Consider the following 26422-nt stretch of genomic DNA (forward strand, 5'->3'; position numbering starts at 1 on the left):
CTGCTTCGGATTTTGACTAAAAGAGGGAGAAACATCCTTTCCCCTCTCTCGAACTGAAATATTCTCTTGAGTCTACGCCTCCCTGGCCCGCACCTCACTATCTGGAGTCGCAGGAAGACACGACGCTTTCGTGGCGGAGAGAGCTCCTTTGCCCCAATCCTCGCCCCAAACATGATGTACTAAGAGGGGAGACTGAAGAATTCGTGTGAAAGTAAAGCAACCTTCTCTCCTATTTATTTAAAAGATGAGGTGATGGCATTTAATTCACGCAGCGTCCCAAGGAACGCTACAGACAAAATGTCTCCGGCTCGATTTCCAATGCCGTCTGCAACCCTGAGATTAAAGGAGCCTCGTGAAGACGCACCTCGAATACTGGGACGCCAAAAAGTACCGCGTGACCAAAGACTACGGAAATGCCTCTAAATCTGTGGGCCTAATAAATTCGCGGCCCAGGCCCGTTCTGCATGGAAGCCCGCGGACTATGGCCCACACCAAGGAATAACCGTTACCGAGGACAACTTCCTGCTCGGCAACTTATGAGACACCTGAGGAAAGACAGGTGCAAAGAGAAAAAGGGAAGGGCATAAAGTTTTGGACAGAACCAAGGCCTTGTATGGTCCTCGGACTCAAGCCTATGGGGAAACCAAGTACGAAAAGTTATTATTATTACAAGTTTTGGACAGAACCAAGGCCTTGTATGGTCCTCGGACTCAAGCCTATGGGGAAACCAAGTACGAAAAGTTATTATTATTACAAGTTTTGGACAGAACCAAGGCCTTGTATGGTCCTCGGACTCAAGCCTATGGGGAAACCAAGTACAAAAAGTTATTATTATTACAAGTTTTGGACAGAACCAAGGCCTTGTATGGTCCTCGGACTCAAGCCTATGGGGAAACCAAGTACAAAAATTATTATTATTACAAGTTTTGGACAGAACCAAAGCCTTGTATGGTTCTCGGACTCAAGCCTATGGGGAAACCAAGTACAAAAAGTTATTATTATTACAAGTTTTGGACAGAACCAAGGTCTTGTATGGTCCTCGGACTCAAGCCTATGGGGAAACCAAGTACAAAAAGTTATTATTATTACAAGTTTTGGACAGAACTAAGGCCTTGTATGGTCCTCGGACTCAAGCCTATGGGGAAATCAAGTACAAAAATTATTATTATTACAAGTTCTGGACATAACCGAGGCCTTGTATGGTCCTCGGACCCAAGCCAAGGTGGTAAGTACTACTTTTTATTGGTCTGCCCTATTGTGCCAAGCACTCCTATTAAGATTATGGCAACATCTTTTTATTATTAAGTATTTTGGTCTTAGTCGTCATTGATTTAGATGCGGTATTATTGAGCCGAGCAGCACTTGCAAATTTATAAAAACAAAGAGACAGAACATGTAAAGTGAAATAGAAACAACTTTTATTAATATAAAAAAATTATTACAATGTACAAAAAGAGGCTTCAACAAGCCTATACAAAAGAGGGGCTGCCGAAGCAATACTAACATCCACAGTACAGATAAGCAAACGATCAAGCGCCTTTTTGAACTTGTCTTCAAAGTCTCTCCAATCTTTGCCTCAGTGTTGCTCATACTAAAAGAAGAACTCACTTCAAAAAAAAAAAAGAGAACGAAGAAGAAGGAAATAGTAAGGAAGAAATCAATGAAGAAGATGGAGGACATGAGTAAGAGAAGGAGGAGAAGAAGAGTGGGAGAAATGAAAAGACAAAGAGAGGAGCAAAAGAGGGAGAAGGACAGCACCAAGGCGGAACTGGTGCTGGGAAGACTATAAGAGGAAGACGGAGGAGGGCACCAGTGAGCAAGGAAAGGGAGAAGCAGAAGCACTTCTCCCCTGCCTTAACCCTGACTCCTAACACACTGGTGCCATGTTAGGTACGCTCGTGAGGAGCCGAGTGGTGCTGATATTGGGTGTTCTCGACTCAGTCACGCCAAGAGTTTGACATGACGAGCCCCTGCTTCGGATTTTGGCTGAAAGAGAGGCGGGACAGATCTTAAGTCTACGCCACCCTTGCCCCGATCGAGCCATTTCAAGCTTTATCGGAACATGGTGTTTTGAGGAAGGGCATGGTTCCTTCATCGTTCGTTATGGTAGGCGTGTACTGATATGGCGTATAACAAACGGGCTAAGCAGGCGCTAAAGGAGGCTACGGGTTTCAGATCTCAGAGGGAAGGAGAGGAGTCTGCACGAAAGTGATGGCCTCCTGCTTGCCTTCTTATAGGAAGGGCAGAACTGAGGGTATTAAATGCATTCAAGTTTCCCAAAGGAATCTGAAGAAAAAAGAGGCGTCCGTTCCACTTCCCCACCTTATCAAATGAGCCGCCGGACATAAATGAGCCTCGTAAAGGGGATTCATTAAGGGCGCGTCTGGGACAGTCAAGCGGCAGGAGTAGATCACGAGCAAATTAAACGGAATCCCTAGAAAACCGGCTAACCTCCTGGACAGGTGGAAAACCGCTCATATAAATGCGGGGTTGAACTAAACAAACCGTATTAAGGGTCCGGGTTTGCCAAAACCCTCCCTTCCAACCCGAAAGTCGGATAGAAGGGTTTTGAGGGGCTATTGTGGGGCCCAATAATTTAAGGACCAAGCCCGATTGCTCCTGGAAAATCCGAAGGCCCAGTCCGAGGAGAGCTGTGGCCCAAGCTCTACAGTACAGAGCACAAAACAATTTTGGAAGGCAGCCGAGGACAGTTTGGTCCTCGGCAGATTCTGAATCCCACCGAAATAAAGGGGTAAAACTGGTATAGGGACGAATTTGTAAGGAGATCCAAAATATCTTGGGGAAGTTATCCTTACTACCCTTCCAGATAAGACCCAACACATGACAGAGCCGTACTTTGCAGCCTTATCAACCATACCCAACAATTCTGGGATTAGACTGATGGGACAAATATCAGTCTTGTAAAGATTGACCCTACACGTGGACGAAGGACAATTAACACAGACGAGTATAAAAGAAGAAAGCAAGTAAATCTAAAGGGGATCCCATCCCACCTCCGAAAAAGGAGGATCACATGGGAGAGAACATCTCTACAACACCGGACTTCACTGAAGAAAGTCTGTCTTTGGATAACCGAGGTTAGGCCTCAATGGTCCTCGGATCAACTCCGAGGAGTCCCATCCCATATGGTGCGACGTCTTAGGGCTTAAATGTTCAGGCTCAACACCTTTTTCTACCTGAATTCCTCTAAAACCAGGATCGGACATCGCCCCGCGACCAGCGGCTAGCTTTTTAAGCCCACTCTCTACAAATTATATTGTGAGGGATCTTCCGTGCGCGAGCCCAACATCCTTATTGGGCCGCCCGAGAATCGTGTCCTTACAATATTATTATTAGATCTCTATTTTTAAATAAATGACTAAATATATAGGAGTGCTTTGAGAGTTTTAGTAAAAAATTTATTAAATCTAATTTAATTATCTTAAATTCCTCTCAATTTTTTGGGGAATGAAAATTTTTAGATTTTAAAGGAATAAAGATGAATGATTATTTTCTCATACTCATTTCATTGTCTCCAATTAAAACGCTCAAACAAGAGAATAAATAATCTATTTTTTTTTTCATTCATTTCCATTGCCTTTCCCTCCTCCTAAACAAGCTAATAATATAAATATTTTTTGATAATTTGATAGTTTTTTTTTTTTTTTTGGGGAGGAATAAGAGTATTCAGATCTCTTTAAGTATTTGACTATTTTCTCAGGTATATATAGTCCTCTCATCCCACATACACTAGATTATTACATGGAAGAATCCCTTAGCAGTGGCTATAAGAAGTTGGCATGCAAGAGGTTTCGAGCTTATGATCTCATAGATATCATGAGATTTTAGGAACTATTAAGCCAATTCCTTGGGATTAGATAATTCGATAGTTACAATAGGAGAAAGGGGTTTAAATCTTAGATGTACCACCGCGCACCCTTAACATGGTGGTTACTCTACAAGTACAAAGCTTTTGTGAGATGAAGGGGGCAAGTGTCGAAATTCAAGTCTTTAAGAGAGTGCTTCACACATATATATTTAGATTAGACTAGAGTATAATTTATATCTCGCATTTAAAATAAATAAATAAATATATATATATATATATAGATGTCTTCAATTTTTTTTTTAGTAGGTAGATATGGTTTTATTGAAAATGCCAAAAAGCTTGTACTAGTTAAGTTATAAGATTATTGACAACATTCACATCTAATTATAGTCACATTACTTATCTTTTTTAGAAAGTATGATATGACTTACTTAAAAATATATCATTATATGGTAAGTTAAATGAGCATCAATATATGTACATTTAACCAAGTATATTACTTATTCCTATCCAAAAAAAAATATATATATATATATATATGTATTACTTATATGACTTAATTAAAAATATATCATTATATGGCAAGTTAAATGAGCATCAATATATATAATTTTTAACCAATTATATTATTAAAATACCAAAAAGTTTGTACCAATTGAGTTATAAGATTATTGACAACATTCACATATAATTTTAGTCACATTACATTTTTTTTTTTAGAAAGTATAATATGACTAACTTAAAAATAGATCATTATATGGTAAGTTAAATGAGCATCAATATATATACTTTTAACCAAGTATATTACTCATTCCTATCCAAAAAAAAAAAAAAAATGTATTACTTATATGACTTACTTAAAAATATATCATTATATGGCAAGTTAAATGAGCATCAATATATATAATTTTAACCAATTATATTATTTATTACTATAAAAAAAAAAAAGGCATATTACTTATTCTATATATATATATATATATATATATAATCACATTATTTATTAAATAGTTATATAATTTGAGATAAAAAAAATAGTTATATAATTTATCATGTAATTTAATATACATAAATATTTTAGTAGCATGAAAAGAAATCAAATTACTACAAAACTTTGTAAAAACTTAAAATCCAACAAAAATATCATAATATTTTTCACAAACTGTGATAATATTTCTATCGTTTTCATTTTTTTTTTTTTTTTTTTTAAGTTGGAAGAAGGGACCCACCAATGTAAAAATACAAAGGATGTGGCTTGTGTCCCTGGAAGTTTTCACTGGACACAATCCGTGTCCAAATACAAATGGATTCCAGTCCATTTGTCCCAACAAGTCAGACCCACACTGAAGGAGGTAGCTTTTTAGACAGACAGATATTAATTATTATCAACGTGATTACGTGCAATTATATTATTATTACAATATTATATAAATAAAAAATAAAAAAATTGTCGGAAGAACACTCTCTCGCTCTTTCTTTATTCCCTTTTTCTATCTGTGGATCTTCCTTGTTCCTTCTTCCTTCTTCATCTCCCACCGACTTATCTATCTCGTAATCCCAAAACTACCCTTTAATCTTCTTTCTTATTTACAATCCTAGCCTCCAGCTAAGCTATCATGGTTTCCAATTTCAACCAGAGCTTTTAGTTTCAGCCTCCTATAAAAAAGAAAAACCCTCTCTTTCCAATTCCTTTGTCTTTACCTGAATCGTCCGCCGGTTCAACTCGGCCGAGTCAAAAACAAACAAATAAATAAAAATGCTGGAACGCTTTTTGGGACCAAGACGAGTCCGCCAGATCCACCGCGCGGCTCGAAACGGCACCGTCACGTTCCTCTGCCTCTTCTTGACGGTCGTCGTCCTACGTGGCACTATCGGAGCCGGTAAATTCGGAACCCCGGAGCAGGACTTCAACGAGCTCCGCGAACACCTCTACTCTCGCGGGCGGCGCGTGGAGCCCCACCGCGTCCTCGAAGAAGCCCAACCCGAAACCGAATCCGATAGCCAGTCCAACAACTACGCCACTTTCGACATCACCAAGATCCTCCACGACGATGAACCCGAAGAGAAACCCGACCCGAACAAGCCCTACTCTCTCGGCCCCAAAATCTCCGATTGGGACGAGCAAAGATCCGAGTGGCTGAAAAACAACCCGCAATTCCCCAACTTTATCGGGCCGAATAAACCCCGAGTCTTGCTCGTTACCGGTTCGTCCCCGAAACCTTGCGAAAACCCGGTCGGAGATCACTACCTGTTGAAAGCGATCAAGAACAAGATCGATTACTGTAGGTTGCACGGGATCGAGGTCTTCTACAACATGGCGCTTCTCGACGCTGAGATGGCAGGGTTTTGGGCGAAGCTTCCATTGATTCGGAAACTTTTGCTTTCTCATCCTGAAATCGAGTTCCTATGGTGGATGGACAGTGATGCGATGTTTACAGACATGGCTTTTGAGGTTCCATGGGAGAGGTACAAAGATCACAACTTTGTGTTGCACGGTTGGAACGAGATGGTTTACGATCAGAAAAACTGGATCGGGTTGAATACCGGTTCGTTCTTGTTGAGGAATTCGCAATGGGCTTTGGATATTCTTGATGCTTGGGCTCCGATGGGTCCGAAAGGAAAGGTCCGAGACGAAGCCGGTAAAATCTTGACCCGAGAATTGAAAGATCGGCCGGTTTTCGAAGCTGATGACCAGTCTGCAATGGTGTATTTGTTGATGAAAGAAAGAGAGAAATGGGGGAGCAAAGTGTACTTAGAAAGCGCGTATTATCTTCACGGTTATTGGGGGATTTTGGTGGATAGGTATGAGGAGATGATGGAGAATTATCATCCTGGATTGGGTGACCATAGGTGGCCTTTGGTCACTCATTTTGTGGGGTGTAAGCCTTGTGGGAAATTTGGGGATTATCCAGTGGAGAGGTGTTTGAGACAAATGGATAGAGCTTACAATTTTGGGGACAATCAGATTCTGCAAATGTATGGGTTTGAGCACAAGAATTTGGGTAGTAGGAGAGTGAAGAGAGTGAGGAATGAGACAAGCAATCCACTTGAAGTGAAAGATGAACTTGGTTTGCTTCACCCTGCATTCAAGGCTGTTAAGGTATCAACATCTTCTTAATGATGATGATGATGATGATGGATGTGTTCTAATTTGCTTCAATTATGTACTACGTTGTTGTTGATACGAGTAAGCCAATGTTGTATGTTAATTTCTGGATATTTATTACTATTTTTTTGTTTTTTTGGAGTAATCTTTTTTGTGGTTGTAGTGAATTAAAACTCGAAATTGTATTGATTTTTGGAAGATATCACAGTCTTGATTATGTATCTTTGCCTTTGGCTAGTGTTGGTTACTTTTTGTTATTATTAGCATGTTGCAAATGTCCATGAGGATTTTAGTTTTTCCTTTTGTTACTGACGGAGTATTTTGCTTTAAGGTATAGTTGGAATGTTGGATATACTTGATCTTATATATAAAATTAAATAGACACTTGGTTGATGAATGATGAAAAGTTTGAGCTTACTAAGTACTTCTTAGCGTGGGGTTGGGGGTTGTAAAGCATACTGTGTATGTATTTGACACAACATGAGGTTGTTCCGTGATAATTGTTCTTTACTATCAGGTGAAAACACAAATGAGTTTCAATTTGGTGTAGGTGGGATTTGATCCCAAGTCTCTTACTTGACAACAAGAGATCTTACTAATTGAGCTAACTGAGACTTATGACAAAAGATAAAGATGAAAATTTTGTTTTCTAATTCTTTTTCTTTTTGCGGGGGAGAGCTAATTTATTGTGTTTTGGTATAAAAGGCTTATAATGGAATGAGGGTGCATGTATGTTACAAAGATGAAAAGATAATGATACTAAAGACTTTCACTTTTTGATACACATGATGATGATAAATAATTTTGAGGAGTTAGCATTAGCAAAGAATGATGGGTAGTGACTAGTGAGATGTGACTTGTGAGCTAACAAGCCTTTTTCCCCTTTCCCTTCCTTCACTTGGTAAATCTTAAATTGATTTTCAGATTATAGAAATAGTAATTGATAGCTTTCTTGGTTTATCTAATTCTAGATATGAATTTGCATATTATTTCTGGGTAATGAAAGGCAATTACCAAATCTTAAGATTTGTTCTTTGGGGATTTATCACCTTTCAATTTAATCTAATGGAAAAGGACAGCCTTCTTGTCATTGTAAGTCATAACACAAAGTTGCAAACAACATTTAAACATCACATTCAAGTTTGGTTAGGGAAATTGCAACATGAACACATCAATGGAGTTCAGCTGTCGTTGTTGCTTTAGAAATCTCATCAGTGCTGCAAGGAATGAACGTGATTAATTATTGAAAGCTCATGGAGCCATATTTTGCCTTAATTTTTCTTGTAAAATGTTGATGACTGTCGACTGATGGTTAGGTATAGACACAGATAGTGCAATCACCACTGAAATCATAATCAGCTTTCTGTTTCTATACTTCCATTTGGAGACTATGGAGAGTACTTTCATCTCTCCAATGGCTGTAGATAATCGCCAAGACGAGTAATCTTGATTGCTTTTGCCTCTTATTCTTTATCTCTTTCTTCATGTTGTTTTTTTATTATTTCATAATTGCATATAGATAGTTTCCTAGTCGTGGAACTTAAGAGACCTAAAACAATTGCCATATGGTTGAGAATTATGGTTTCATCAGGAGTTGTTTTCTTCACATCCTTTGTTAAGCTTATACAGACTGTCTATTGTCAATTTACACACACAAGCAGCTTTTGTCTTTAAGCAGGCAGCAGGCTAAATTAACACAATATAGGGAGCATTTTATTAAAGAATGCCCAAAACATATTTTAAGGTTTAAACTAAGGTGGGTCTCTCAAGTAACTAGAATGTGAGAAATAATGTCAAAAGACCCCATAGGAACCATGAAGTTTGAATTGGCAGAAGGATAGAACAGCAATAAAATTGACATCACGATAATGATATCACGATAAGGATAACAATTTTTTTTAATGATAATGACATCACGATAAAGATAACAATTCTTTTTAATAAGTAATAATGGTAACATTATCGTTAAATAAAATTCTTTCATGTGGGATGTCTTTGTTTCGATCATGGTAATGATCACTGAGATCTGGTGTCTGAATACATGTATGTGTTGGCAAAAATGCTGGAACTTGAATTCTTTCATGTGGGATGTCTTTGTTTTGATCATGGCGATGGATCACTTAGATCTGGTGTCTGAACACGTGTTGGCAAAAATGCTGGAACTTGAAGGCCATAGAAAGAAGCTCACAAGAAATATTGTATGGGATAGGATTTGAAATTTTGAATGGCCTTCTCTGCATACAAAGTCGAGGTCAATATTTTCAACAAATTCCTAATACAAATATGATTCCAGCTATCAATTTCACAGCCAAGATCGCTTCCTTAGCAAAAAGCATCTCAAAGGGAGAGAAGGATTTTAGCCATGAACTGAAACCAGTTAACATTTTTTTTTTGGAAATGGTTCAGACCATCATGGAATAGCAATCAATATGAGGCTTTATGCGGAAAGCTAACGCAATTCACTATTCTTGTCCTTTTTGTTTAATTACAAGCGAAGTGTCAGAGGCAATAGTATTGGCAATTTATGAATTTATCAACGTCTCCATTCGCACAGCAGTTGAACGGTCCAAAACCACAAGTGGAGCACGAAAGAAATTTGATATACTGAGATTCTGAAGTAAAATAATTTCTGAAGATAGTTTTTCACCCTTTTTATGTGTTTGGAAGTATTGGGAAAAATTAAGTTAAAGGAAAATTATTTTTTAACTCTCATTATTTAGTTTGATATGAAATAGAATTATTTTCTATTAAAATATTCTAAAAAACAATTTTAACTCACGTCAAGTTAAATAGAGAAAGTTAAAATATAATTTTTTAATTCATTTTAAGGTTGTTATTAAATATAAGAAAATGACATAATTTTAAAAAAAATACTTTATAAAAAATGATTTCCAAAAATTATTAATGTCAAAACAAATATATCTTTTTAGTATAATTGATGACAATCAATTTAATAATTAGTTAATTAGAATTCACTGGTGACCACGTTATTAATTGTGGAATATTTATAATAAAAAAAAGTCAATTATACTTTTTTTTTTTTTAAAGAAAAAGTCAATTATACATTTAAGCGGTCAGTCACACATGATCTCTATAGGAGATAATGATGAGCGTAAAAAATGGAGTGATTGGCAAAGTGGACAGACAAGATTAAGAACATGTAGGCAGTAGCTTGGTGAGATTAAGAAGGGTGTGATTTGACAATGTTTTTGTTTTTTGTTTTTTGTTTTTTTGAGAATGAGTGATTTGTTAAAGTTGATGTCATGAAACTGTGACAATGGAAATGAACGTGCAGTTGAGTGGAAGGTTAGTGTGGTACGAGTGAAGGGCTAGTGATTTAGTCAAATGCCAATAGATTAGCACAGAAGGGCAATATTTAGGTGGTTTCAGAGCATTGCTCTGAGTTCTCGCAAAGTGTGTAGGCCTCATGGCAGGGTTCATGTTTGAGGTTCACTCATTATTTTGTAAGAGCTCAGAGCAGTTTTTCGGGATTACTTAAATTTTTTTCATAATTAAATTGGAGAATGAACTAGTGAAGGTTAAAATGATTGGTTACTTGATTTGGTGAGAGAAAATATAAATTCACATAGCATTTGACTACTAATTTCACACATATTGTTAAGGTGATTGTCTGTAATTAGTGTGCTATAAAATGATGATAGTGATAGACCTAGATAAAAATGATGTAGCCACCAATCATATTTTGTCAACTTAAGAAGTTGTGAAATTTGTTCTCTCCATATCATTACTCATTTGCTGGAAGTAGTTACGCGTCGCTCTTGATTAGAGTTAAGATAGCCAAATAAATAAATAAAAGCCCAAATAACAACAATAAAAATAAGCTTAAATAACAACAAAAATAACCTGAACGACAATAATATTAGGCCAAATGACAACAAATGAACAAAGTATTCAACAAAAATCCCATTGAAAAAAAAAAAAACAGTCCTAAGCATTGAAATTTGCAACCGTTCAACACATTCTATAAAAATTATTCATAATTTCAATTTTCTTATAAAAAGGACCCTAGAGAGATATTGTGGTAGTGAATTGGTGGCATTGGTAGCTCTACTCTCTTCTACTTTGCAATCGCAGTAGCCCCACTCTCTTTCTCTAAACCCATTTCGCCAAGTTGTGCTAATTTCTCCCTTTTAGAATGGTTTCGGTGGCTACATTTATGTTTAGTTTGGTTGCTCGAACCATTATACCGTTTTTATTATGGTATGGTATTGTCAGATCTGAACATGGGGCTGCATTATTTGTTCACTTTCTCCATTTTTCTGTTCTCTATCATCATTTCAAACTTCCTCTCACTTTATTACTTTCATCTCAAAAATTTCTGTTCCCACTTTATCTCTCATCCGTACTTTTTTGCCTTTTCATTTTGTTAGTAGAAGGAAGTTGTAAAATTTCATGTATTTACATTTTTTTTAATGTCAATATATTCAAGTTCTCTTTTTATTAGATTTTATATAATTTAAGTTTCTTAATGTCTATCCTTGAAAAAAATTCTTAAAGCTGCCACTATTAAGACAAACTTTGGTATGCTATAATAGATTATGTAATGGAATGTGTATTCATGTATAATAACTATTCGGTAATTTGCTAAAAAGGAATGGGTTGAATAGAGAAATCAAATGGTTTTCCTACATGAGTGTTGATGGGATTGACGAACTCAACTTACCTGGACGACCTCATCCAAACCAACAAGGCAGCATTGACAGACGAATCAACCATGTCCCTCTAACAAAGTAAGCCACATTACTGACGAAGATAAAGAAGCCATTCAATGCAGTCAAATAAATGCCTCAGACGGTTATAGGGACAGTTGTACAAACCGTTGGAGGCCCATCAAAGCTCACATGATTGACCATGAGGCGTTACCAAAAGAGGCATTAAAACCACCATAACAACCACAACGACTAGGGGCCACAGGAATGTATATATATAACTCTCCCAACACCAACATAAGGTACATAGACATACCTAAGAACACTGCTAGCCATTCTAATACTCTGTTATTTCCTAAAAACTCTTAATACTGACTTTGGCATCGGAGATGTTGTGGCAGGCACCACACCGGTGACCACCTTAAAAGAGTTATCTTACCATTTTCAAGGTGATATAAATAGAGGAACGACTCCATCTAGACGCACACACAACGACTGATGAGTTTGCACTTCATCAGTTTGGCGCCGTCTGTGGGGAACAACATTTTCGTACTTCAGCTCAAAAGCGTAGTTTCCAATTAACATCTACATTCAAATGGAGTCCAACTAGGATTCTGCAACATTAGCTCTACAGGTCCAAGCTCTTGCAGCTACCGTTGAAGAACTCACTAGGCAGAATCAAGAAATGAGGCAACGGCTTCAACAGGAAGAGAACCGGTCTAGAGCCAATTAAGAAGATGAGGGAGAAAGTTATAGGAGGAATGATCGTCGAGGACCGACTACTCCGGACGAACAAAACTCAGATCTACTCTGGGAGATGAGGAAGGAGATGGATGAGCTGAGAAACACCATTAAGGAGAAAACAGACTGAAGCCTGGATAGAATGGTCAAGGCAACAAATTCACCCTTCACCATGGCAGTCTTGGAATGCCCTGTACCGTCAAAGTTTTGGTTGCCTCAGCTTGAGCCATTTGACAGACTTAAGGACCCTCAGGACCACCTCAACACCTTCAAGACGACACTAGGCCTTCAACAGCCTCCTGATGAAATATTGTGTTGTTCATTCCCTACCACTCTCAAAGGAGCTGCAAGGGAGTGGTTCACAAAGTTACCGACATCGTCCATCGACAGCTTTGAGCAATTGAGCAACGCCTTTTTGAGCCACTTCGTCGGGAGACAACGTCCTAAGAGGCCAACAGACTACTTACTCACCATTAAACAAAGGGAGAAAGAAACCCTGAGGTCGTACGTGAAACTCTTTACCTGGGAGACCCTGGAGGTAGATGAAGCTGACGATAAGATGAAGTTGACGACCTTTAAGGCGGGGCTAAAGTCCCGAGAGTTCGTGGTCTCGCTAGCGAAGAATCCTCCTAAGACAATAGCAGAGATGCTCTTGAAGGCACAGAAGTACATGAACGTTGAAGATGCATTAACCGCCATGAAAGATGTAGAAAAACAGGGAGATAAGGGAAGGAAGGATGACGATCGCAGAGGACAAAAAAGGGAGCGTCCAGATCGTCAAACTAATGATGGGGGTAGAAGGAAAGATGAGAAAACTCCCAGAACAATAAAATTCACTCCAATAGTTATGCCTGTTGATAAAATTTTGACGCAGATTAAGGATGAGCACTACCTCAAATGGCCAAGGCCGTTACATTCATCCTCTAATGTCCATGACAAGAAGAAGTACTGTCGATTTTACAAGGATATGGCCACTACACAGAAGATTGCCGAGATCTAAAGGAGCAGATAGAGAAGTTGATACGGAAATGAAATCTGCAAAAGTATATAAAGAAGGGGGAGTCTAGCAGGTTCGGGGACGATAACAAAAATCAACGCGAGTCCTCGCCCAAAGACAAGGATCACACGTCCCAGCCTCCGCAGAATGTGAACGGGGAGATAAAGACGATTGCAGGGGGGCCATTCACAAGCGGGTCATTTAGATCCCTTAAGAAAGCATGTCAAAGGCAGGTGAACAGCGTTCACATGATACCCCCGTTTAAGCAAAGACGGATGGACCAGGACATGTCTTTCAACGAGGAAGATGCTAGGGGAGTGAAGCAGCCTCATAATGATCCCTTAGTCATAATGCTCACGATAGAAGTATTCAATACCAAGAGAATCCTTATGAACAATGGTAGCTCCGCAGACATCATCTATCTTCCCGCTTTTCAGCAGCTGAAGCTAGATCCAGGAAGACTGCGCCCATTTGACTCCCCCCTTGTCAGTTTCAGTGGAGACAGAGTATATCCCAAGGGCATAGTAACATTGACAGTAACAGTGGGGACCTACTCGAGGCAGTTGACCCGTCAGTTAGACTTCTTGGTGGTAGACTGCCCCTCATCTTATAATGTGATTATTGGGAGGCCCACGCTCAACCGATGGAAGTTAGCCACGTCCAGCTATTGCCTAAAGATAAAGTTCCCAACTAAGAATGGTGTTGGCAAGGTAAAAGGAGATCAAGTCCTAGCCAGAGAATGCTACCAAGCCGTGTTGGTTGCAAAGGAGAACCATATATGGTTGATCGAGGAGAAGGAAGAAGATAAATTGGAATCCCTGGAGACAGTGGAACTGGTCAAAGGAGAGACAACCAAGACGACAAGAATAGGGACGACACTAAGTCCCGAGATGAGAACAAGGCTCGTCCAGTTCCTAAAAGAAAACCTGGATGTCTTCACGTGAAGTCATAAGGACATGCCAGGCATATCTCCAAAAGTCATTCAACATAAGCTGAACGTGGACCTGGAAAGAAAGCCCGTCCAGCAAAGACGACGAGTCTTTGCCCCAGAGCAGAACTAAGCAATTACAGACGAGGTTAACAAACTATTGTCAACAAGCTTTATTCGGGAGGTCTACTATCTTGATTGGCTCGCAAACGTCATCCTAATGAAGAAAGCAAATGAGAAATGGAGGATGTGCGTGGACTTCACGAACCTGAACAAAGTTTGCCCGAAAGATAGTTTCCCTCTACTAAGGATAGACTAGCTAGTGGATTCTACAGCCAGGCATAAGTTACTAACATTCATGGATGCTTTCTCAGGATACAACCAGATAAAAATGGTTGAAAAAGATCAGGAGAAAACCGCTTTCATCACAAGTCAAGGGCTCTATTGCTATAAGGTAATGTCCTTCGGACTGAAGAATGCAGGAGTAATTTACCAGAGGTTAGTGAACAAAATGTTCAACAAGCAGATTGGCAGGAATATGGAGGTATACGTGGATGACATGCTCGTCAAGAGTAAAGAAGAACTTGCCCATCTGGATGACTTAAAGGAGACGTTTGGCACCCTCAGACAATACCAGATGAAGTTGAATCCTAGCAAATGTGCCTTTGGCGTAGCCTCAGGGAAATTCTTGGGATTCATGGTGTCCCAAAGGGAGATAAAAGCAAACTTGGAGAAGGTGCAGGCCATACTCAACATGACATCGCCCAAGACCATCAAAGAAGTCCAAAAGCTCACAGGAAGGATTGCAGCTCTCAATAGATTCGTTTCTAGAGCGACGGACATATGAGTGGCTGGGTCGCAATGGTAGGCTATCTCTCGGGGCAACCCATTATGTTTTCATTTAATTAATCTCCCAAATCAGGAAGAGAATATATATGAATTTTTTTTTCCTTTTAAGAAAAACTGGATTTCAATTATATTTTGATATATCAAACTATAAGATTCTAATAGAGGGTTTAATATATAATATAATAGAATTTAAATTCAATATTAAAAAATATATATTAAAATCGTAACACATAAAATTATAGGACCAGTTTTTATATAGTATTGTATAATTTTTTTTTTTTGGATAATTATATAACCTATAAATTATAGATTACAAATGCTATGAATAAAAATAAAAATAAAAAAGTTTTGTACCATTTCTTTCTGAAATATAATTACCATTTCTTTGGGTTATAAGACTCATCATGGCCTCATATAAATCTCACATCCATTCTAGAAATAGATTTCCTTTTCTGGCGAGGATTGACCGGAAAATTCGACAACCAATCCTTCAGTAGCAGAAAAGAAAACTTATGCCATATGTTCTCTAACCGGCCCTTCCATCACCCATGAACTCAGAAGTGGCGCCATTGATAACTGATAAGCAATCACCCAGAAAGAAACCAATGCAATATACAAAAGAAAGGACAAATTGGAAAGTATCAAAATGGATAATACAAAGGAGGGCTAGGCCTACACTACACAGAACAATAAACTAGGAACTATAGAATAACATAGAAAGATAAAGCGAGGTAAAAACAAGAAGGAATGATATTAAATTATATGTAAAAATTGACAAGGAGAAATAACAAAGACAAGAAATATAATAAAATAACAAAAGAGGAGGACAAAGCTGTGTTTAAATAATGCAAAAAAAAAAAAAAAAAAAATGCAAAACCAGATATCAACAACACAACACATAAACAAAGAAATCAAAAATCAAGAACGAAAAGAAATTGTCGAAATTTGAACACTCTTTCTCTACATCTTCCTTCTTATTTACGATCTTTGTACCCAGCTAGAGCTAGCTACCAACTATGGTTTTCAATTTCAACGTAAAAAGCTTCTAGTTTCAGATCCTATAAATAATGCTGGACCGGTTTTTGGGACCAAGACGAGTCCGCTAGATCCAACGCGCAGCTCGAAACGGCACCGTTAGGTTCCTCTGCTTATTAGTCGTTGCGGTCGTTGTCCTACGTGGCACTATTAGAGTCGCTAAATTCGAAACCAGTCTAGAGCAAAACTTCAACAAGATACGCGGATGCCACATGGAGCCCCATCACGTCCTCCAAAAGGCCCAACCTGAATCCGAATCCAAATCTGAAATCTCCAAAATATTGGTAGCTGAAGAACCCAAAGGAAAACCCAACCCAGACAAACCCTACAGTCTCAGCCCCAAAATCTCCGATTGGGACAAGTAAAGATCCAAATGGTTGAAAAACAACCCGCATTTCTCGGAATTTTTTTTTCCCAATTAACCTTAAATTCGTAAAAATTTCGTTAGTAGTCAGGTTTCAGAAGTTTTTGGGAAACTAGCATCTCAAGTTTTTAAAACTCGAGATCAATGCAAAACTCAAGCTTCTAATACTCGAGATCAGGATGTTTTCATTCACTGACATGGACAAATTTGCCACGAGGATGAAGCCATTTTACCACGTAGAAATCGAGTATTATAAACTCGAGTTACAGATACTGGATTTCTAACCAATTATATCATCACCTCGCTTGTCACTCTCAAACTTTCAAACTCATTCGGCCCTTTCAAACTCACTCCTCACTATCAAAATCACTTACTCTCACACCCAAATCAGTCACTCAAACACTCTCACCCTCAAACACTCTCCTCCTTCAAACACCGAAACCCACCTAAATCACTCACTCTCACACTAAAACACTCTCACCCTCAAACACTCTCACCCTCAAACACTCTCATCCTTCAGCACCGAAACCCTCATCGACGGCTACACATTCAGACAGCCAAACACTGGAGACGCTCACCAAAACCCTCTTAAGGTATGTTTTTTCCTTTCTATGTTCATTTATAGTTGGACCCGATTTCTTTGTTCTTCTGATGGATTTTATTTGGTTTGTACCCATTTTTTGTTTGGCTGTTGTTAATTGGTGTGTGTGATTGATGAAAAAAATGTTGGAAAGAAATGATTTTGAGTTGGGTATTAGAGTTTTTGAGGGTATAGTATTGAGTTAGCTTTTTAATTTTCATATTCTTTATTTTTTTTATTAAATTAAGGTTTTGGTTGATGAAATATTGTAGGAAACTAAAAGAAAATTATTCAAATATTAGGTTCTTAGGTAGTGCTATGTATGAAGTGCTATGTATTGTCTGCTCAAAAAGAAAGCTGGGATTTTTTAAGTGGGTTATGTTGAGGCAATGGGTTGCATGAACAGGGGTTTATGTGTGGTGGTCTGTATTGGATTGGTGTTGATTTCACAGCCACATTTTGTGTTAGGCTCACTAACCCAACTGATGGTAAAGAGCAAAATCACATTTTTCTATTTATATTTGTTCATAGTGTTCTTTTAGTTTGTTTGGTTGTAGGGAATGTGAAAAGGAAAGTTATTGAAAGTTGCTTCTTTGATTAACATTTCATTAGAGGTTGTTTGGCATAGCATGGTACCCAAGAAGGCAATTTTCTTTGTGTGAACTTCTGGTTAGGTAAGATTTCAAACATAGCCTTATAAAAAGGAGTGACAAATCTGTTGATCATCTTTTGCACCATTGCCATCTTTAACTATGAGTTTTAGTCCTTTGTTTTCTTTTATTTTTGGGTTGCATTGAGTGTTGTCTTCTAAGGTGATAGATGACTTTTCTTGTTTGATTGAGGTGCATGGAAGGCATCATAATAGTACTATGTGGGTAATGGCTTCTCATTATGTGGTTAATATGGATGGAGTGGAGAGATATATATTGGAATTTAAGTTATATTGAAGCAAGCATCTTATTAGAGGTTGCTTCACAATGGAATTTCTTGTTTACATGTAATCCTAACAAAATTATTATAGCAGGTAGAGTTAAATTGTCAGTAGATAATTTGAGCTTGTAATTAAAGGAAGGGGTAGGTTTTAAAAGTGGTACACACCACATGCTTGTCTAGTAAGGCCACTAGTTGCATACTCAATTTTCATAGATTCATGGTGTCCCATGTGATAAACATTTTACTAATAATTTTTTTTTTGATAATCAAACATTTTACTAATAATTTTCATAGATTCATGGTGCCCCATGTGAAAATTTAAGAGGATTATTTGCCTTTGTTTTATGATAGCTTTTGGATTCAAAGACATTATGTGGGAGTGTTTAGACAACAAGACAACTGTGAGTATGGATCATTTAGTTTAGTTGGGATCTATGTTTTGTATTGAATTTTGTTTTTTGTTAGGCATGATGCTGCTTCTCTCATGTGTTATTTGGACTCTATCTAGTAACATTGGGGTCAAATTATGATTGAATTTACTTAGTTTCTTCATTCTTGTATGATTTTTTTTTTTCATATGATATAAATAAATCTGCTTTTATTATATACTAGCGGCATACTCGTATTAAATCTGTTTTTTCAGACATTCTCCTTACTTTGTAAAATCATCCATCATAAATGTTATGATGGGTTTAAATGATCTCACAATAGCACTCTTTGCAGTATGAACCCTCAGATCAATGAAGAGCCAGAGATCGTGCGCCTTAGTCCCATCAATACTTTAGTGCTGACGCAACAACCAAATCATCGATCAACCGACAATTGGAATGGTGAGGTGAAATATCTAGTTCTAACAACCGCATTAATTTTTACGTTCTCTATGACTTTTAGTAAGTTCTTTCAAAGTTGTATATCTAATTCTAACAACTACTATATTTTTTATCGATTTTGCAGGACTTGGGCCCACTTGAGTGTTGTGGTCACTCTAAGGAGATGGCAAAGATATCGATGCAAGACAATCGAGTGATGGACATTATCAAGTTGGTGGGGCTAAAAGGATTGTTTAGGGCCCCATCTAGAGAGATAAATAATGGCCTAATATTGGCCCTAGTTGATCGATGGCGGCCGGAGACTCATATGTTCCATCTTCCTCATGGTGAGATGTCAATCACCCTACAAGATGTGGAAGTCATTTTGGGACTTCCTATAGACGGTGAGGTCTTAGTTGGGCTGATTGGTGGGGGGGAATGGAGCTGACTATGCAAGGAGTTGCTTGGTTTTGGAGTTCCGGCAAATGACAACAAAATTTTGGTGGGGCAAAGAATTCTCAACAACCGCCTTGTTAAGCGCATTTCAGAGCCACTGCCTCATGATGCAATGGAGATTTAGATACATCAGTATGCCCCGTGCTATATTTTAGCGCTACTAGGGGATAAGATTTTCCTGGACAAGTCGAGAGACAGGGTGCATCTGATGTTCTTAGAGTTCTTGCGGAACCTTCGTGATCCCCCATAGTATAGTTGGGGTAATGGTTGCCTGGCATGGTTGTACAGAGAGTTGTGCCAGGCAAGCCATAAAGATCATTCGCAAATTGGTGGGGCATTGCAATTGGTCCAATATTGGGCATGGGCGAGATTGCCATTCTTGTGCCTGAAGATAGAGCCCCCACCTAGATGTGATTATGGCCCATGGCCAAAAGCTCCACTTGCATTTAAGTAAGTATTTTCACGATATTCAATGTGTTATGCAATGTACTTTTCTTAGTAACTAAGTGGTATTATCTTATCTTATGTTATTCACTCGTAACTGTAGGTGGATGCAGGTGCCAAGCTCGAAGAGTAGACCATCCAGCATGGTGTTGGTCTACTATTGTAAGCAATTAGTTAGAATGCAGCCAAGCCAAGTAATAATATACAAAAAATTTGTTTGGTTATGTGAATATGGAGTGTGAGTTTCCATTAGCAACTTTTGCAACCTTTGGTAAGATTCTTCCTAATTCTCAAATATCTTCTCAATCACCTTTTGTTTCACATCCCATGCCTTATAGTAAAAAGGCTTATAGCCATTATATTTCAACTCTATCAATGATCTGGGATGCTTAATTGGGTTAGTGTGATCCTCACATAATTTCTTAAAAATGTTTGATGCAATAAGATTACAATTCATAATTCTACCATCGTTTCGCAACCCAATCGGTATACACATGTGAGGACCCACATACACGGTGACCATCCATAGTCCGTGGAGATTGGGCTTCATGACTGCCGCGATATACCACTTGCATGACTCATCCACGCATTTCACATAAAGTTTAACCTTAATTGAGCTACTGATCATAAAATGTTTGTTTCCCTTGAGGGCACAAATTGTTAATGCACGCTTCACCTCTACTTTATTGGCAAAAGTTAACCCTTTGCACAAATTCATCCCCTTTCTCCAAGTAGACACAAATGGTATCTCAATATTTGAAAGATCAACCATATTTGGCCAAGTATTTGTAAAAAATGACAAGGCAGGAGGTGTGTAGGCAGGGATTGTGTTCGTAATGTTTTGGACACTAATGACATTGTCTACATCAGGTTCACTATCGTCAAATGTCTCATCGTCATCAATGTCTCTCTCAATGTCCCTTTCAAAGTCCCCTTGTTCAATTCTCTCTTCATCCTCATCTCCATTGACAAAATCTTCACCGTTAATAGCAGTTTCATCAACATAGTCATCATCATTATCATCATTGTCGTCGTCGTCATCGTCATCATCATCATCATCATTGTCATCATGAACATCATCATCCTCTACATGTGTAGAATACTCATATTGAGCATCTGAAACTATAACCTGTAAACTTGTAGTTGTTTGTTGGATTTCCTTGATACCAACTTCTACATGTGGCTCCAACTGTATGTACAACTCAATATCATTTATTGCAGGTATTCTCTCCAACATGTCAAACATGAACTTTACATGTTTGTCTACTTCTATCGCTATATATTTGTAATTAAACCGGTGCTTCAGGACTTTGTGTGACATACGATAAGTAATTTGTATGTTGTGCACAACAAGATTCACACACAATTCTTCCATAACTATCATCTTCAATTCATCAATGGTCTTCAACCTACGATCAATTTGGGTATAATAGCACTTTATTACCGACTCTTCAAATGGCAATCCCTTGTTTGCATTGGCATTCTTAAGCAGGCCACCGTGGAATAGGATTATATCAATTACAATCATTGTGAACCTATTAGAGTCAAGTTACTATATTAGTTAAAAAATACTTTATTTAGTCTAACTACACAAAGTACAAGTTCCAATTCACTCAAAGGGCATGAATTTCATTACACATTTCATACCCAAATCCTTTTTCTGTCATGCTAAGACTACCCATTTCGTACCCAATACAATACCCAAAAAAAAAAAAAAAAGCCAAAATCCTTGTAAAAGTATACAACATTTTATCTAATTACATACTCATTTCATACCCAATACAAAAAAAGCCATTTTATTACACATTCAAAGGGCATGAAGTTCACTACCCATTTCGTACCCAATACAATGATTTTGAAAACCTTGTGCGAAGTTTGCGGATTATCCAGTGGAGAGTTGTTTGAGACAAATGAATAAAGCTTTTAATTTTGGGGATAATCAGATTTTGAAAATGTATGGGCTTGAGCACAAGAATTTGGGTAGTATGAGAGTGAAGAGAGTGAGGAATGAGGCTAGCAATCCACTTGGAAGCGAAAGATGATCTTGGTTTGCTTCACACTTCTAAGGTATCAACGTCTTCTTGATCATGATTATGAGTTTAATTAGCTTAAATTGTTTACTATTGCCTGTAAATTGAAGGCTTCATTTGACAAGAAAAGAGTCATTGACCATCTAACATCCAAGACAAATTTGTATTTTCAAATAATAGTAAATCAATGTAGGCAAGTAGTCCTGTAGGCAAATCGATTCATGCTTGTAGGCATATGAACTAGGAGAAGACTTGTGTAGTTTTTAGGTTTGTAAGTTCTATTGTTCTTATATGTTCTCATTTATATTTCTTGCTTGATCATTTATGCAGTTGAATTTTCTCATTCTTATCGCTAACTTGTGTATTTCGCAATGAGGTTTCGATAAGTTAGGCATTACCGAACCCATATATTATTTTTTGCGAAGTTGAATAAATATTCTTGAGCAATTCTTAGGGTGTGTTTAAATATAGTTTATTTTATTGAAACTGAAAAATTATTGCTGAAAGTACTAGAGATAAAGATAAAAGTTAGTTGAAATAGTATAGTTGATTAGGTGTTTCAAAAATTTGGCACATGAAATCTTCAGCTTGAAAAAAAAAATATGGTTAGCTCTTCCTCTCTCTCCCTCTCGCAGGAAGAACAGGCGGAGTTGGCTCGCAGTAACAAGAAGGTTAAGAATGTGAATCATGCTGGGTTTAGTGAGAGCAGTGACTTAAGACCACCATCTCCAAGTCAGTCTCAGGGCCTGAGGAGTCAAGAAGTGTCGTTTAAAGACAAGGTAGTGGGTGAGATTCCTGGTGCCTATACTCAAGCCTTTAATTTTAGAGATCTCATGGAGGATGACGCAGAGTCGGATGATGATGTGGAGGCTCTTAGGGAAGGTCTCGTTGCTGTTAAGTTCTCGAAAGATCTCAAGCAGAAAATCAAGAATCCTTGGGCAAGGGCTTTGATAGTTAAGGTGTATGGGAGGTCAATAGGTTTAAGCTTCCTCCAAAGTAGACTTTTGTCATTATGGAAACCAATAGGCAGACTTGACTGTGTGGATTTAGGCAACAAATTTTTCCTTACGCAACTGTATCTCAAAGAGGATTTTGAGACTATGTTAAAGAGGGGGCCATGGTTTATAGGTGGCCACTTCCTTTCCATACGTCCATGGGAACCTGATTTCAAACCGGCGTTGGCGAATGTGTCATCGATTGCGGTCTGGATTAGACTTAATGAGTTGTCGATAGAGTATTACAATGCTGAAGCACTCTATTTGATTGGGAAAGCCATCGGAAATGTTTTAAGGGTGGATTCCCATACTAGGGCAGAGGCTAGAGGTAGGTTCGCTAGGGTGTGTGTTCAAGTAGATGTTACTAAGCCTTTAGTAATAGCAGTTTTGATTGGGAAAAATGAGCAACCTGTGAGCTATGAAGGAATACAGTCGCTGTGTTTTGATTGTGGCCGAATGGGACATAGGCGAGAAAACTGCCCATATTCAATCCGGAAAGAGGTAGCGCTAAAGGAGACGGTGGCCATGGAGCCTGGAAAGGATCGTACAGAGTCATGCAATTCCCATGGGGCATATGCGGACAAGGGAGGTGTGGGGTCCAGCGAGATCGTGCTTGAGAATGGACAACAAAATGGGGGTGAGAACGTACATGATAGTACGTATGGCCCGTGGATTATGGTCTCACGTAAGGTGAGTGGAGCAAGAAGCCAAAGGAGTAACAAGGGACCACCTGGGCAGGAGAATGATCAGGTTAGGAGTAGGGTCACTCGTAGTAGTTTTGTGAAGGATAAATGGGCTAGTGTAGGGTCTACAAGGGATGAGCAAGTCGCTGGGCCATTGAGAGAGTCTAAAAGGAAAATGGTCCCAACCAAGGTGACGGCTGAAGCATTGGGGGAAGGTAGCAATATGGGCTTAGACGGTTTTAAGGATTTGAAGGGCCTAAGGCTTGCGGGCTTAAGCCCAAAATTGTCTGCGATGGATTCAAAGTTGAATCTGGCCAACTCGGGCTTTAAGCCCAGTTCGCATGCTTCTATTAAGGGGAAGAAAGCTCTAGCATGGTCTAAGGTATTGACTAATGTGAAGGGCTATAAGGTGAGTTCCTCTAATCACAAAGCCGCCACTGAGCCTTTCCTTTTCACATCTCCTAACTGTGCTACTGCCAATGGAAGCTCTGAGTTGGAAGTCGCCTTCAAAGATGGCGAAACCAACAATGAAGGGGATTTTATGGGCAAGCACGGTAGAAAGAATGGTGTTGTTGCGCTTGGAGGAAGAGATTACCAGAGATTGGGTAGGTCCGAATCGGAAGTGAGGTTAGTTCGTCACCAGGAAACGGAGAGCATGGATAATGATCTATCCGAGAATCGCCGTAATTGGGTTGACCCTTGTGTGGATGGGTGTGAACCTTCCATGGGGGATGTGGCCATCGGAGCTGTTGAGTCTAAAGGAGGTTCGACACTTGGTGTGGTCAGCCATACCCAAAATTTATGCGATGCCGAGGGAAGCCTTGAAGAGGCTGGAATGGATATTGAGGGTGGAGGTAAAGCCGCTACCTTTTGTTGACTGGTGTCCCTGCCTAAAGCTTATTATCCCCATGAATATTATTGCTTGGAATTTTAGAGGTGCGAGGAAAGCCGCGTTTAGAAGTCATGTTAGAGATTTGGTTCGCATCCATGATCCAGCTATTTTAATAGTGATGGAGACTTGTGTTGGTGGAGAGAGGGCGAAGCCGATTACTGATGAATTGCCGTTTGATGGAGCTATCCATATCGATACCATGGGCTATGCTGGTGGGTTATGGCTGCTGTGGAATGGAGATAGAGTGGAGATCAACCAGTTAGCAATTATTAAACAAGAAATTCATGTGGCTATTAAGGTACCTCTTCTAACCTTAACTGGGTATTATCTGCAATCTATGCTAGCCCAAGGTGTACTGAAAGGCAGGTGTTATGGGGGAATCTTAAAATAATGGCGGACCTTCACGATTTGCCATGGGTAATGGCGGGTGACTTTAATGAGCCACTGACGGAGGGTGATAAATTTGGAGGAAGGGGGGTGAGTGTTAATAGAACTCTCCATTTTAAGGAATGTCTGGATGCTTGTAGTATGATTGATATAGGTTTTTCGGGTTCGCGGTTTACCTGGACTAATAGGAGAGATATTCAAGCTCTTATTCAGGAGAGGATAGACAAATTCTTTGTCAATTCCCAATGGTGTCTGATGTACTCGAAGGCCCGTGTGGCCCATCTCACTAGGTGCCACTCCGATCATTACCCTGTTTTGTTGGAATTGCAACTGAGAAATTAGGAGAATAGGAGGAAATTATTTAAGTTTCAAACTTGTTGGCTGTCTAATTGCAACTTTCCTTCCATTGTTACTCAAGCCTGGAGTCATACCTGGGTCTAGCACAGGCTATTGAGCTTTTCACTAACGAGGCTACCAGGTGGAATAAGGAGCATTTCGGTAACATTTTTACTAGGAAAAAGACTATTATGGCAAGGTTAAATGGTATTCAGAGAGCTATGTCAGTTAATCCTTCGGCTTTTCTCCTTAACCTTGAAAATGAACTCCTAAAGGATCTTGATTCTGTGTTGAACTAGGAAGAGGAGCTATGGGTGTTAAAATTGAGAGTTAATTGGATTATTCAAGGGGATAGGAATACGGCTTTCTATCATGTGTCTACCTTGGTGAGAAGGAAGAGGAATAAGATTTTGGCTAGCAAAAACTCAGTGGGTGAGTGGTTATATAAGGAGGAGGAGGTCAAAGATTTTGTGATGAAGGGGTATAGGGATATTTATACTACTTCTTTCTGCTGTGACTCCTTACTGCATCCTCAAATTACTTCCTGGCAGGCTAGGCTGTTGGAGGAGGAAAAATGTAGTATTAGCGGGGAGGTGACGGAAGAGGAAATAAAAGCCGCATTATGGTCTCTGAAAGCTTTTAAGGCTCCCGAGCCAAATGGGTTGCATGTTGGTTTTTTCCAAACATTCTGACTCACTGTGGGCAGCTTAGTTATGTCTGAAATTAAAAATTTTTTTGCTGAGAGGAGAGTCCTGGAGTACCTCAACACAACTCTTATTGCTCTTATTCCGAAGATCCAAGGTCCGGAGACGCTCAGTAATTATAGCCCTATCAGCTTGTGTAATACAGTGTATAAAATAGTGTCGAAGATTATTGTCGCCAGATTGAGACCGTATTTGGATAAGCTTATCTCTCCTTGTCAATTAGCATTCGTGCCGGGTAGAAAGGGTATTGATAATGCCATTATAGCGCAGGAGGTCATCCACTCCCTTAGCAAAAAGAAGGGGAAAGTGGGATACATGGCTTTGAAGATTGATCTTGAGAAGGCGTATGATAAATTGGAGTGGAGTTTCATCCGAGATATGCTTATTAGGGTCAATTTGCCTACTGATCTGATTGATACTGTTATGAGTTGTGTAACGACGGTCTCCATGTCAATTGTTTTTAATGGGGAAGTTCTGGATCCGATTTTTCCATCAAGAGGGTTAAGGCAAGGGGACCCTCTTTCTCCCTATCTCTTCATCATTTGCATTGACTTCCTTGGTCAACTTATTGAGGAAAAATTTAGTGCTAAACTTTGGAATCCGATTAAAGTCTCTCAAAAAGGGCCCTCAGTATCCCATTTGATGTTCACGGAT

The 26422-nt window shown here is 38.9% G+C and overlaps 2 protein-coding genes across 2 annotated transcripts; both read left to right on the forward strand.

Moving 5' to 3' along the window:
- Positions 1-5276: 5276 nt before the first annotated feature.
- LOC115995265 (xyloglucan 6-xylosyltransferase 2) lies at positions 5277-7265 on the forward strand. Its single transcript, XM_031119768.1, has one exon. The coding sequence runs from the start codon at positions 5586-5588 to the stop codon at positions 6945-6947; it is 1362 nt and encodes a 453-aa protein (XP_030975628.1). The 5' UTR covers positions 5277-5585; the 3' UTR covers positions 6948-7265.
- Positions 7266-12488: 5223 nt separating this feature from the next.
- On the forward strand, positions 12489-13346 carry LOC115949778. Its single transcript, XM_031067056.1, has one exon. It carries the CDS (start codon positions 12489-12491, stop codon positions 13344-13346), a length of 858 nt encoding a protein of 285 aa, XP_030922916.1.
- The last annotated feature ends 13076 nt before the right edge of the window (positions 13347-26422 follow it).

Source organism: Quercus lobata, chromosome 6, assembly GCF_001633185.2.
Source record: "Quercus lobata isolate SW786 chromosome 6, ValleyOak3.0 Primary Assembly, whole genome shotgun sequence".
Taxonomy (NCBI): Eukaryota; Viridiplantae; Streptophyta; class Magnoliopsida; order Fagales; family Fagaceae; genus Quercus; species Quercus lobata.

Bases quoted from the DNA above. Each gene is read 5' to 3' on its own strand.
- LOC115949778 (XM_031067056.1), top strand. From the start codon at position 12,489: ATGGTCAAGGCAACAAATTCACCCTTCACCATGGCAGTCTTGGAATGC.
- LOC115995265 (XM_031119768.1), top strand. From the start codon at position 5,586: ATGCTGGAACGCTTTTTGGGACCAAGACGAGTCCGCCAGATCCACCGC.